Source organism: Anomaloglossus baeobatrachus, chromosome 7 (genome assembly GCF_048569485.1).
Source record: "Anomaloglossus baeobatrachus isolate aAnoBae1 chromosome 7, aAnoBae1.hap1, whole genome shotgun sequence".
Classification (NCBI taxonomy): domain Eukaryota; kingdom Metazoa; phylum Chordata; class Amphibia; order Anura; family Aromobatidae; genus Anomaloglossus; species Anomaloglossus baeobatrachus.
This window is the reverse complement of record NC_134359.1, coordinates 62,581,893-62,596,837: the sequence shown is the minus strand read 5'-3', so window position 1 is coordinate 62,596,837 and position 14,945 is coordinate 62,581,893. Positions and strand designations below refer to the sequence as shown.

The 14,945-nt window shown below is 43.2% G+C and overlaps 1 protein-coding gene across 1 annotated transcript in view; it reads left to right on the top strand.

The window, feature by feature from the left end:
- The window catches only part of CHN1 (chimerin 1), a 173,113-nt gene that overhangs the window by 147,671 nt on the left and 10,497 nt on the right, over positions 1-14,945 (top strand). The window contains exons 8-12 of the mRNA XM_075317358.1: positions 944-1,021; positions 6,473-6,557; positions 11,771-11,944; positions 12,501-12,578; positions 14,378-14,515. Coding sequence (XP_075173473.1) covers positions 944-1,021; positions 6,473-6,557; positions 11,771-11,944; positions 12,501-12,578; positions 14,378-14,515 — 553 coding nt within the window. The remainder of the gene's footprint in view (positions 1-943; positions 1,022-6,472; positions 6,558-11,770; positions 11,945-12,500; positions 12,579-14,377; positions 14,516-14,945) is intronic.

Genomic DNA, 14,945 nt, shown 5'->3' with positions numbered 1-14,945 from the left:
TCGCTGTGTTCATTACCAGAATAAGTCCTTTTCTTGGGAATTTCCATGATGATTGTGAATAGAATTGATTGAAAGCAGCAGAACATACAATGCAGGAGCATTACTCATCCTCCGCTCACCACCATCCCTGCTACTTGTTCGATGTCTGCGTCTTAACCTCTTCATTGGCAGACGTTTCCTGGACTCCATATTTTTGTTACATTTTTTCCAGTGCTTCAGCTCTCTTCTGGTTAAGTAATGACTTGCGTAGGGGGGAAACGGGGGTGGGTTTCTGAGTAGATGAATACATAAGGACTGCTGCTCGGTTTCATTGGTTAGATTTCCTCTTATTGTGGTCTGTGTAAAGCAGCGTGACTACTAAGCCCAATCTCCCTCCTCCTTCCCCTCATTCACTAAGCCCATATCTCCAGACTCCCGGAGCATCCTCCTGAGCTGCACTTCTAATTCACCGCCTGGGCTTTTCATACCATATGGACACTGTGTGTTTTTTACATATATTTTTTTCTGCATCTGATCTGTAAATGGAAGCAAATCGACTTTGGCCTCTCTTAAACGCAACGTTCCTCTTCTCCTGGATCCCTAATATTCTTCTATCTCTGGATCACAAGTCTAACACCCCAGAGAAGTGACCATCCGATAACGATGTGCACGTAGATGCTCTAGTGCTAATTTTCTATTATATTTCTGGTATTTTTTTTTTTTTATTATTTTTCTATTTATTTTACGAATATTGTCTAGAATTTTCTTAATCCTACATTATATAACAATGCCATCTAAAGAGTCCCAATCCGACCTGAAATACGTGAACTCTAGTTGGAATCCCAGAAAACATGAAAGCCGGCAGCAGGATCTGTTGGCATCGGCGCTGGGCATGAAGCTGAACCCTCGAAAGACGTCTTCTGCTACTTTGTGGCAACCTCTGAAACTATTTGCTTATTCACAGCTCACGTCCCTGGTAAGAAGAGCAACGCTAAAGGAAAACGAGCAGGTCCCCAAGTATGAGAAGGTCCACAATTTTAAGGTAAGACCTCTCTGCATGTTTGGTATGTCTTTTCATTATTTTATGTGGCTTTTTTATTATATTCTCTCTGATTATGGAAGATTAACCTGTTATTTTTCCAAATGTCAACTTACTTTTTAGCATTTGTCATGTTTTTTTTAATCCTTTGCAATCTTCTACTTTTACATTGGAAGACTATTTGCCTGTACAACAATGCAAAAAATGTTGACCGTACGCCTACTTTATTACTGTATATATGCATGGGCATGCATCAGCCAGTGGTATCCCTCCTCTCCTATGTATGTAATGATACAGCCCATGAAGCAGTTCTGTACATACTGATAGCGCGGGACCTGATCTGTATTTGCTAGTTCCTATTAAAGGGGATCTCCTTCCGTAGCTCCCTGCATTTACCATTGTTGGGCATTTGTACCTTTAGGCTATGTGCGTACTAGAAAGTGACGATTTCTTAAGAGAAAAATCAGACCCTCTTAAAGAATCCCGCACCCGCGGTAAAAAACCGCACCAAAACCGCAGTGAAATCCACATGCGGTTTTACCGCGGATTTTCAGCAGGTTGGTACCTGTGGATTTTTACCATTATCTATGGCAAAAACCGCAGGTACCTGCGGAAAAGAAGTGACATGCTCATTAATTCGGCAGCGGAAAATCCGCGGGTATAAAAAACACAGCATTTTTTTAAAACCCAGCTGGGGAATGACTGCAGCAATGTTAGACACATTTTCTGCAGCAAATCCGCGTTAAATCCGCAGCGTGCGCACAGGGCCTTAATATTTCAGTATTTCTACTTGCAAAGCAGAATTTACACAATGATATCCTCTGTAATCTTTGCTTTAACTGCAGGTAAACTTACTGAATTTTTGTAAGGCTAAGTGCACACATGGAGTATTGGCATAAATTTTAAAGCAGAAAAAACCTGTAAAATCTGCTTTTCATGCATTTTTACATTTTTTTTGCACATTTGAATGGGGGTTTTCTTAACCCTACAGCATGTAAATTCTTTTGCCGTTTTTTTCAATTTCTTTAATTGTTAAAATTTTCAAATTTGCAGGGAAAAATTCACTTTGGGAAAATTCACTTTGGGAAAACGCAGCGTGTGAACGATCCCTAAAAGTTATGATAATGCATCACAAAAGTTAGGCTAATTCAGCGCCACATGTTTAAATGAAGATGTTCCCCTTAGCACTACTTAAATCAGTTTGAGAACAAATTCCATACAGTACATAACAAAAGTGAGTGCACCCTTCACATTTTTGTAAATATTTTATTATATCGTTTCATGGGACAAAACGGAAGATCTGACGCTTTGATACAATGTAGTCAGTGTGCAGCTTGTATAACAGTGTATATTCGGTGTCCTCTAAATAACTCCACACACAGTCATTACTGTCTAAACCGCTGGCAACAAAAGGGAGTACATCCCGAAGTGAAAATGGCCAAATTGTGCCTACAGGGTCAATATTTTGTGTAGCCACCAGTATTTTCAAGCATTGCCTTAACCCTCTTGGGCATGGAGGTCACTAGAGCTTCACAGGAGCCGGTGGATCCTCTTCCATCCTCCATGATGGCATCACCTTGTGCTTTTCCACCTTTCTTTTCAGGATTCCCCACAGAAGCACGATAGGGTTTAGGTCTGGAGATGCTTGGCCAGTCCAGTACCTTTACCCTCAGTTTCTTAAGCAAGGCATCTTGGAGGTTTGTTTGAGGTCGTTATCATGTTAGAATACTGCCCTGCGACTTTGTTTCCAATTGGAGGAGTTCATGCTCTGCTTCAGTATGTCACTGGCATGTTGGCATTCATGGTTCTCTCTATGAACTGTAGCTCCCCACAGCCAGCAGCACTCATGCAGCCCCAAACCACGACCCTCCCACCACCATGCTTGACTCTAGGCAGGACACACGTGTCTTTGGCACCTGATTGCAGCTACACACGCTTGACACTATGTGAACCAAATAAGCATCTTGGCCTCATCAGACCACAGGACATGGTTCTAGTAATCCGTGTCCTTAGTCTCCTTGTCTTCAGTAAACTGTTTGCGGGATTTCTTGTGCATCATCTTTAGAAGAGGCTTCGACGACAGCAACCAATTTAATGCAGGGTGCGACGTACAGTCTGAGCACTGACAAAACTACCCCCAACCCTTGTAAGCTCTGCAGCAATGCTGGCAGCACACATACGTCTATTTTGAAAAGACAACCTCTGGATTTGGCGCTGAGCACGTGCAGTCAACTTCTTTGCTGGACCATGGCGAGGCCTGTTTTGAGTGGAACCTGTCTTGCTAAACGGCTGTATGGTCTTGGCCACTGTGTTACAGCTCATTTTCAGAGTGTTGGCAATCTTCTTATAATCTTGGCCATCTCTATGTAGAGCACAATTCTGTTTTTCAGATCCTCAGAGAATTCTTTGCCATGAGGAGCCATGCTGAACTTCCAGTGACCAGTATGAGAGAGTGTGTGAGGGAGAACACCAAATGTAACACCCCTGCTCTCTATTCACCCCTGAGACCTTGTAACACCACTAATGAGTCACATGACGCCGAGTAGGGAAATTGGCTCACTAGGCACAATTTAGCCATTTTCACTGAGGGGTGTACTCACTTTAGTTGCCAGCAGTTTAGACATTAATGGCGGTGTGATGAGTTATTTAGAGGCCACCAAATTTACACGGTTATACAAGCTGCACACTGACACTGTACATTGTGTCAAAGTGTTATATTCTTACTGTTATCCCATGAAAACATATAATAAAATACTTACAAAAATATGGGGGATGTACTCACTTTTGTGATATACTGTAAGAGCTTCCGTATAAGGTGCCAATGGGAAGGTTGTAGCCACAGTGTCTGCTCTGAATACATGGGCCTAGGTAGGTAATGTGCGGCCCTTTAATATGAACGACTATGTATATTGTTAGTGACTTTATGGTTGTCATCTCCAGGCCAAAGTGACAGTGGGATATGATGGCGTTTGCAGAGCAGATACATCTATTGGATTTACAATATAAACGCATTGATCCATAGGTGAACTGTTATAAGGTCTAATCAATAATGGCTTCTGCTGTAATTGCCAATTATCCTCGGATATAATCATTTTTTTTTCGGACTTAATGATCTTTTTGAGCCATTTTTCCCCTATAAGCCCAGAATCCGTCATTAGAAGAAACATATGCTCCTCCGCGCAGATCAGCCAGATGGTCGGGAGCTCTCGTCTGGCTTTTCTCGTGGATTAATGAAGTGTCCTCACTCGCCTACAAGTGTCTATTGAATGAACTGACACTGGCAGATACTGTCTTTAATGACATTTTCTGTCTTTTTTTTTTTTTTTTTAACAATGATGTTCTCACATTTGAATGTGTCTTGACATAATCTGATACAGTACTGCCTCTTAATAAATATGCAGATCTGTCCCTGCGTACACGCCAGCGACAGATTGGGGGCTTCTTTGTCCATCGTACAGTAAGTGGACCTCCTCTTCATTAAAAAAATAAATAACTGAGGACGCAGCTGCCGTTGTATGGAGCAATGGATGCCCACTGGAGCCTGACAATCCATTATATTTTTCATTGTACAAACAATCATTATATAGAGTTCTGCCCATTTTGCAATCTTCCACTTTTTTGGGACTGGTTCGTTTTTAGTCTTGCTCTTTAGTCATTTTTTCTTTTCACCCCCTGCTGATTTCTGGTCCAGATGGCCGCTTCTTCACATTGAGTACTACATGGAAATCAGTGCATTGAAATGCCGTACAATATGGACTGCAGCGTGGAAAGTGCAGATGGAGAGTATTTTTATGGGGAAGTCTGTGCCATTCAGCATCTGTAGAGGCCAGCGGGCACTTAATTGTTACAAAAGATCTCCTCTTCTGTCCAATCTATAAAGCCATTTCTTGCTTTTATGGCTTCTTGCAATACATTGACCACCTATAATAGCTTTAATGGCCTGTTCTGTATTTCTGTATGCCACCAAAGTTATATGGGAAAAAAAGTTGTCATCAGGCGCCGCGTGACAGATTCTTCCAATTTACTATTTGTTGCAGATTTTGTCACTGCAGAAAATAGAGCATTATTCCCATGTGGTTGTAATAATTTAATCTTTATTTTTTTTTATATAGCGCCAACATATTCCGTAGCGCTTTACGTGCATCAGCAACACTGTCCCCATTGGGGCTCACAATCTAAAGTCCCTATCTGTATGTCTTTGGAGTGTGGGAGAAAACCTACACAAACACAGGAAGAACATACAAACTCCTTGCTGATGTTGTCCTTGGTGGGATGTGAACCCAGGACCCCAGCGCTGCAAAACTGCAATGCTAACCACTGAGCCACCATGTAAGGGCCTATACAAACTGGCTGACCTCAATCATTAAATGGATGCCAGTCATCTACATGCACGCCAATCAGCGCCTATTTAATGGCCTATGTAGACAGGGCGACCACTCGCCCACCTTCAATATGATCGTTCTGTGCACATTAAACAATAGGGCGGCACGGTGGCTCAGTGGTTAGCAGTGCAGTCTTGCAACGCTGGGTTCCTGGGTTCAAATCCCACCAAGAATATCTGCAAGGAGTTTGTATGTTCTCCCCGCGTTTGCCTGGGTTTCCTCCCACACTCCAAAGACATACTGATAGGGATCTTAGATAGTGAGCCCCAATGGGGACAACAAGGATGTGTGTAAAGCACCGAGAAATATGATGGCGCTATATAAATAAGCATAAAAACAAATATATATATATATATATATAGCTAGCTTTTGGAAAGTTTGTCATGCAGGATTGTGTCCTCTCTAATGGTGGTTGTGTGTGTCCTTATCATGGTGTCGTCTTGCTGTTTTACCTTGTCAGCATCATGGACCTGAATGGCACTTTGTATTTGTCTCCAGCCTCCTATGCTGCTGAGTGCAGTTCAGTGCTCGACTGTCACTTTTGCAGTTCTGACAGCCAGAGGCTTTAGTAGGGCAATGAATATAAATGCACTCGCTTTCCCTTTTGACAGCAAGGAGATTGAAAATCTGCTGATTGTTAATGCACGAGGCTGACAGCAATGAAAACCTACCATATTATCACTTTTTCTGCTGTGCTGTGTTAGCCGGAGTAATGGCTTGATTTCCATTGTGCCATCACACATACACAAGTCACTGTGCATTGATGTCAAGTGTGAGCGTTCACCCACAGTCACAGCACATCACTGTACACTAGTGGGGGAGATATGTGCTGCAGACGTTATAATGGGCCGTGTAAGTGATTCTGGGAGCAAAGATGATATGATTTTCCGTTTTACTGTCAGCTCTGTGACCCACACTGTATTTGACTAATGATTCCCCCATTGATCATCGTAATAACCCCCGAGTTCAGTTCATAACTAGGTTGACGCTCGCCATCATACACAGTGTAAAGATGAGACTATATGTATATTGGACACTTTTATGTCTAGCAATTGTGTTTTTTCTTTTACAGGTACACACATTCAGGGGTCCACATTGGTGTGAATACTGTGCCAACTTCATGTGGGGGCTGATTGCTCAGGGAGTAAAATGTGCAGGTATGTATTCTAGTGTCCTTTGGAAATAAAATACTTTCATGGTAAAATAAACGTATAAAATGCATGTTCATCCTATTGATGGTTACACATGGTATTAAAGGGAATCTGTTACCAGGTTTTTGCTCCTCATCTGAGAGCAGCATAATGTAGAGACCCTGATTCCAGCAATGTGTCACTTACAATGTGTCACTGTTTTCTGTCATTTTGATAAAATCAGTGTTTTCTCTGCTGCAGATCTAGCAGTTACACAGAGCTCATGAATATGCTGGACTACCTGTAGCATGCCAAGTAGTCCTCTAATCTACTGCTGATTAAACAGTGATTTTATCAAAACTACACTAAGCAGACCAGTAAGTGACACATCACTGGAATCGGGGTCTCTGCCCCTATATTATGATGCTCTCAGATTAGGTGGCAAAAACCAGGTGACAGAATTCCTTTAATGCCAAAGACTCAGTGCTCCATTTGCGTAAGTGCAGAAGAGCTAACTGGACTGAGCACCTATTAGGCATGTGACGGGTACCATTGGCTCTCAATGCACTACATAGACCATTAATGGAGCCTGTGTAATTTACATCATGTTGTCCATCATTTACTGGATAAAATAGTAGAAATGACAGAATATGCAGTGTAGACCCCCTAATCTAGCCTTCACTCAAATGTGCTCACAGTCTTTATAACAGCACATAAGTAATATAAATACTGCAATAGTGCACAGGTCCTAATGATTGCCGTATGTATCCGTGCGGGTCACTTTGTCTTGACTGATCCTCATTTGTACATTCTGATGATAGTTAAAAGGTAAATTCTGCTCTGTAGAATCTATGTAGGGTGTAGTTCTTGCTAATGAATTGGACAAAAATAATAATCTCCAAGTTTGCTGTGAAAAGCTCATATCCTGTTCATGTGTGGTTTCGCCATGTTTTGAGGATCATGTGTTGATGGCGATGACTATTTCATTTCAGCGCACCATCTGTGTTTATGTACCACCCGTACAGTGCATTCACTTTTCTCCTCACACCACTTCTCAGGTTTAAAAATGAACAGATTTGTAATGAGTTATGAGCAGGATGTATATTTCGATAGAAAGTAGTGTGCAGCATTCAGTGGAGCGGAGCATGCACAGATCATCTTACGAGTTTTCCTGCACTATATATGCCTGGTAGCCTTTTTTTGATCATTTTAAGCTTTTAGGTAGAAGTAGGCCAGCATCCCTAAATGGATTCACGGTGTTGAAAAACAACTTTGGAGAGGTTTTCACATCTCATGAAGTTACTATAATTTGCTATCACTTGATGTTTGCGATCCCACCAGCTCCGTGAATGAAGGGCAGAGGGGATCAGGATGGTGAACAGTTTGGACTTCTTTATTTATCTAAACTTAGTGAAGTAGGTATCGTATTTTTTGGATTATAAGACACACTTTTCTTCCCAAAAATGTGGGAGGAAAATGAGGGGTGCGTCTTAAAATCTGAATATAGCTGTACCTGGGGGTCTTGTCTGTGCGGCGATCGGGCGGCTGGGTGCCTGTGCGCTGCGTGCAAGTGGCCGGGTACCTGTGCTTGCGTGCGTGTTGCAGCCAGGTACCTGTGGCTGCGTGCGGGCGGCAGTCGGGTGCCTGTGCCTTCGTGCGCGCGGGAGCCAGGTGCGCCGGACGCCGCCGCACCTGCCACCACGGATCCCGCCGCCACAGACCTGCCGCATCTGCCAGCACAACCTGTGACCCCGCTTCACCACCACTGCTGCCCCCCTCCGGTAAGAGAACACCGGAGTATAAGATGGACCCCATTTATATTTTTTTTACCTTTTTTTATGTCTAAATTTGGGATGCATCTTGTAATCCGGTGCGTCTTATAAAGCGAAAAATACGGTATTTTCTTCCAGAAACAGTCTTAGGTTGTGCATAGCATTGCAGCTCAAACACTATTGAAGTAAATAGGACTCTTATAGTAGCCATAACCCATGAAAAAGAGTTTTCAGAAGACCTTGACCTTATGATTCTCCGCAAGATCTGCTGAACTTTCCAGGACTTGTATGAATAGTCCTGTCCTATATCAGCGGAGTAGACATCTGCTCTGGCTTTGCCCGTGAATAAAGCTTCATGTTAATGAGAGCACCGCAGACAGAAGTAGAGCTCTTAGAGAGTTTTTCTACTAATTCTTATTAACCCCTTTTAAGGTCTCGGGCCAGAAGGACATCTCACGTGCTGACCTGTGCTTAATGAAACGTGCCACAAAAGCTGGCTCCTTCCCAGTACTCAAAGCCTCCGGGATGGTTTGTTCCCAGTTCAAGCAGGGAGAGGACGGGAGCTGAATTCTATTCATAGACCCCTGTAGAGCCATCTGCAGCCCACGGGTCAGCTCCAGTCTCAGCTGATGTGGAAGCATATTAATTCTTCAGCTTACTCGTGTGTGTGTAATATAAATGTGCTCAGATATTTTGTTTAATTCATAGCATTTCTAGGTCAGCTATTGCCACAAACTCGTTGGAAGCCTACACTATTCCCTTACTATCTCTATAAAGGCCTCTGTAAGCATGCTACATAAACAGATGTAGGTCCATTCCCTACTAGATGTACAGGGGGACTCCATGGGTGTAATGGGTTTTCACATTAAGGCGGTTTAGCTGAGTAACCTTTATCCAAAAGCACCACATCTCCCCCCGGCAGTACCAGCTGGTCAGTGTTTTTTTCAGAAGCAGGACCTGTGGCAATCTGCGTATTACTGACCCATCTTCAGAAGACAACCCTTGTCGTATGTTGAAGAGCATTGGTGGTTGGGATTAGGTTCGTCATACACATTAGTCACTCATTCAGCAAACGTAGATCTGAAGTACGAGCGTATAGAAGACGTTTCACAATAAATTGTATGTTATCAGACAAATGGGCTTCTTTCTCCACTTATGAGCCACTTTCTCCCTGCCTTCTGAACTTGCTATCTACTTTGAGAACTCTTGTCAAAGCATGACAGACTTGCCACCAAAGTGAGATGTCGGCTTACAGCTCTTATTATACTTTATCAAGAGGTGAAAGGGAACGGTGATCCTGAAGAAGTCGTTGGAGACATCGAAACGCGTAGATCAATAAACCACTGTTCCTATTTAATACTTTATGGTCTGATGTTCAATTGAACAGCCCAAGAATCTACCACATCCATTTTTTTTTTTATCACAATCTATGGTGAGGAGCACTCAGCACAGTTAGGCTATGTGCGCACGTTGCGTATTTGCACCGCAGCGTAACTGCATGCGTCCTGCGTGCCCAGCATAATCTATGAAGATTATGCAGGAGACGTGCGCACGTGGCGTCTTAGAGCACAGCGCTTCGTCTGCTGCCCGAAGCGCGCGTTCTAAGAAGTGACATGTCACTTATTCCGTGCGCTCTGCATGCAGCCCCTGCTCGCACGTGTGCGTGTGCTGTTGAAATCGCTGCAGAAATTTCTGCAGGGACCGAACGCTACATGCGCACATAGCCTAAAGGACCAAGCAGACACAGGCAGAGTGAGCTGCAATCTCCAGCAAATATATTTTAAAGCACTGGATTCACAACTACACTGCTCAGTTTTGCTGTATAATGTCCTCCATGCTGCCTCTGTCTGTGTGCTGTGGAGACCGTAGAGCAGGACTCTGTGTGCTGTGTATTTGAAACATAGCCACTAGTATTCACCCACCAGCTCAGAGAGAACTGAAAATTTGAGCCTTCAAGGGGAAAAATTGGTGAAAAATACTGGATATGAGTCATATAATGGCAAAAAAATAGAGTTATTCCTCATGTACACACAGGACAGCTTCTTCTGAGCCTTTTGTGAAATTACAGTTACGGTTAGTTGAACATTAACCAAGCCTGATGTGTATGGGGGTGTCCCGACTCTTCTCTGACAGCAGATCAGATGTAGGATCGGACATGTTCGATTTCAAAATGCCCAATCCTTAAATCTTAGGGAAACCGCCTGCCCCCTTCATATTCTGCTAGCAACTATTCCTTTCTTCCTATTGAGAAAACATGCACGCTCTTAGTGTGCATGTATATCGGGCAGCCAGCAGGAAAACACTGATGGGAGAGATATGTCCACCTTTAATTTTCACCGTTAGTGAATTTCCTTGCAAGTGAAGCGCCATATAACTTTTTTTTGTTTGGTTTTTTTTTTGAATGCCGAAATACCACCTTTTTCATTGTTGTCTTGATTATTTTTGGGGGACCTTAGCTGGGATTTCATTACTTATTTGCACAAAGCGAATCCCCAAACACCTTGTGCTTGTGAAGCCTCTTTACAAGTGTCATGGAAAATGTTGCATGTTTGTAGGGACTATATTTGGTTTTCGCCTTGCACGAAATGTTAAGTGCTCACAATTATCTCCTGTCATCCCTCAATATCCAGCCCTGTGACTGACACGCTGTGACATTTCACTGTGTCCTGACAGTTCTGTGGATGCCAAGATAACCCGACATAAAAAAAAAAAAAATATTGTATTTCTATAAAAAGAGAACTGTTTATTACGTATTATTTATCTAAACATGCAGATGGATTTTATCGAAAAGATTATTTATCTCTCTAGGATGATGTATGGAAAATGAACAGGGAAGGAACGTATAATCCCTTCTTAAAGAGGACCAACCACAAGGATTTTCATATATAAACTATTGCCAGTGCTATACTGGTGCTATCATGCTGATTCTATACATACCTTTATTTGTGAGATCGGATGTTTAGTTTCTGAAATACAGGCAAGTAAAGTTTGTGAAATGCACTGTTATTTGATGAGAGGTGCAACGGAATATCTAATAGGTGGGTTGGGTTTTGCTAGTTATTCCCGCCCTTTTCTGTCTGCCTGCCCTCCCCACTCCACTGTCTTTGTTATTACAGGGGGAGGAAGGAGGGAGGAAGGAAAGGCAAGCATATGGGCGGGAATAACTAGCAAAACCTGACCAACCTATTAGATATTTTGTTGCACCTCTCATCAAGCAACAGTGCATTTCACAAACTTTACTTGCCTGTATTTCAGAAACTATACATCCGATCTCACAACTAAAGGTATGTATAGAATCAGCATGATAGCACCAGTATAGCACTGGCTTTAGTTTATATAGGAAAATCCTGTTGGATGTTCGTCTTTAAGGGGTATTCCCAATAGATAAAGTGACGCATTCTATCAATAAGCCATCACTTTAAAAAATTATAATGCTCATTACAATATTCTTGTGTTTTTGTTTTCCAGATTGCGGCTTGAACGTTCACAAGCAATGTTCCAAGATGGTTCCCAATGACTGTAAGCCGGACTTGAAACACGTCAAGAAGGTTTATAGCTGTGACCTCACCACTTTAGTGAAAGCGCACAACACGAAGAGGCCGATGGTGGTGGACATGTGCATACGAGAAATAGAGTCTAGAGGTGAGGCTCCGCGCTCCACAGGTTGTCATCTCAATATTTAATTCCGTAGTAGGCTGTTAACACTAGAAGTCCCAGAACTTTCGAGCTCCCCCCTGAAGTCCCGAAAGAGGGTCAAATGAACTGAATAGAACGAACTAGAAACTAAATGGCTAATCTCAATGGAAAACAACAACCTCCTGTGGTGCAACAGTAATGGCCTTAATTACAGAACAAAAGACAGTGATTATAGGAAGTTAGCTAAAATCCTTCAGGTCATTCCACCCATCTCTGGGTTCCAAAGGTAGAAATGTTAAATGACCCCTCTCTGGGACTTCTAGAGTTAAAGGGGTTGTAAGAGATTAGACGTGCGGCCTATGGTGAAGAGTAGTGGTGTTCCCAGAAGAATGCAGCCATGTTTATCCTCATATAGCCCCTTATAATTGTATTTTCTGAAGATTTATTAGATGTTATCACATTTGCCAAATCTTCATATCTAAATACCATTGCTCTCAAAATTCGGGTAAAAATCTCAACTAAATGCCTTATTTTTTCATTTAATATGGATTTGTTTTAACAGGGTTGAATTCAGAAGGCTTGTACAGAATATCAGGTTTTACTGATCTCATTGAAGATGCCAAAATGGCCTTTGACAGAGGTAAAGCATTGAACTCTTTAATTTCTTTTTATATTAGCAAATTCCTGCGTTTTTAGTGGATGTAAAAAAATACCATACAAATCATAGGATAAAAGGTTATCTATCACCAAGTATCTTTTTATGTATTCTAAGAGCATAATTGCAAAGATGTATCACTTACTAGACTGTGTTTCGCGGTCAATAAAATCAGTGTTTTATCAGCAAGAGATTATCATTAGAGAACTAGGTGTCTCATGACTTCTGGTCCAGCCACGCTCCCCATCACGGATTGACAGCTTTCTATGTATAATTTATATTGTTGTCAATCTGTGATGTGGGCAGAGTTATATACAGTCAGCATTCTGATCTCTAAAATTGTGATACTATTACAAATTCTGCATCTGTGTCGCCCAGGGAATGGGGTACTCGGTCCCGGACGGTTTACTACTGGGGAATGTCACTTTGGTGGCCGTTGCCCGGTCCCGTGCCCTGGGTGCTTTTTAATGGGGAGTATTTACAGGGGAGATTAAACACATTTGTGTGACGTGACGCGGGTTGCGGTTAATATGGGGGAACCGCCGCTGCTGAGTTGATTATCTCTAGGGCTGGTGGTAATGGCAGCTGTGGTGGTAGGCCCTCCGCAGGTAGGGCTGAGCCCGGGAGATGTATGATGGAGTAATAAGGGAGGCCACACCGTGGGTTGTAGTTAACAGTCTCTACTCACTCTTGACCCTCGGACGGCTGGTTCAGGTCCCTGTAGTTCCAGTGCCAGTGGATGACTCGGTTGCTCTGTCCCCAGCACCCTCAGTGTGGTTGGGTCCCCGTAGCGTGGAGCGTTTGGGGCCCGACTGTCCCTTTTTGTGGCAGTCTCCTTGTCTGTACAGCGGGCAGTGTGGACCCTTTAGGGCTGGTCAACCCTGATCCTTGCTTTACTGCTGATGCCCCTGGATCTGTGGGTCAGTGAGGTCCGTGAAGGTCCCCTCACTGTGGAGGTATTTGTCAGACCGTATGAATCTGGTGTCTGACCTAGAGCCCTGTGCCCTGTGCGTGCTCTGGTTCCAGCGGTACTCGGTTGTACCTGCCCTGGCGATCACTCTCCTGTGCCCCCGGGTCGTGTAATGGTAAGCATTACACGACCCGGCTCTCAGGCACCTCTCTACACTTCTCTCTCTGCTACTTGTCTGCCTGCTGTCCCCTCCCACCAAGCTGTCTAGTCTCCCTGGTCTGGCTCCGCCCTCTAGGTGGCCATCCCTTGTGTCCGACTAGCCAATTACCCCTGGTGTGGAGTGGAAACTGGGATTTTGGTGTGTGGGTGTTGCTGGCACTGGTGTTCCCGGTCCCACGGGGTAGGCCCTGCATCGTGGTGAGGATGCAGTACCTAGTCGTGCCCTGAGTGGCTCAGGGGCGCTACACATCCAGTAAACAAAGCAATACATGACAGTAATCAGGGCCACTGTCCCTTTATCATGCTGCTCTTAGATTGCATAATAAAAATCTGTTGACATATTCCTTTTAAGGCTTTGTTCACATTTGCTTCATGGTTTCTCGTTTTTTTTTGTTGTTTTTGTGGGTTTTTGCTTTTTAACCATTTGCAATGGAGAAATCTCAACGATGTTCCTTAGGCGCTATCGCTCTAATCAGATGTATGTGATTCTGTTGGGTAGAATGGCGCTGCAGGCTGCTCTACTCCTATATTTATATTTTATATCAAATATAAAGGCAATTCTGAATAGAGCCTATATTACAGATGTGAACCTAGCCTTAGCTCTCCTTTAATAATCTGTATGCAGTATATCATGTTGATCTTTCTTTCCTTGTAGATGGTGAGAAGGCTGATATATCTGTAAATGTCTACGAAGACATAAACATTATAACTGGTGCACTGAAATTGTACTTCAGGGAATTGCCAATCCCACTGATAACATATGACGCTTACCCCAAGTTCCTCGAGTCTGCAAGTAAGTACAAAAATTACTATGATCCCTTTATGCTCACTGAAGCAACAGGGTCTGACCATATAGTGGCGAAGGGGGTCATTAAAAATCAACATTTAAAGCAGCACGTCAGTAATATTTTTTTTCTTTAATTTATTCTTTTTACTGGTACCCAAATTATGTAATTTAGCTAGCATTATTGTATTAAGTTACTCCGTTATATTTGAAGATTCATGGTGTGCTTATATTCCAATAGGTCATATGATCTCATTCTAACCATTTAGAAATTACATGAAGGGGGTAGGAGGTCAGCACCAGTCTATTGGGTGCCGTTGGGCATCTATTGGGTGCCGTTGGGGTCTATTAGGTGCCGGTGGGGGTCTATTGGGCGCCGGTGGGGGTCTATTGGGCGCCGGTGGGGGTCTATTGGGCGCCGGTGGGGGTCTATTGGGCG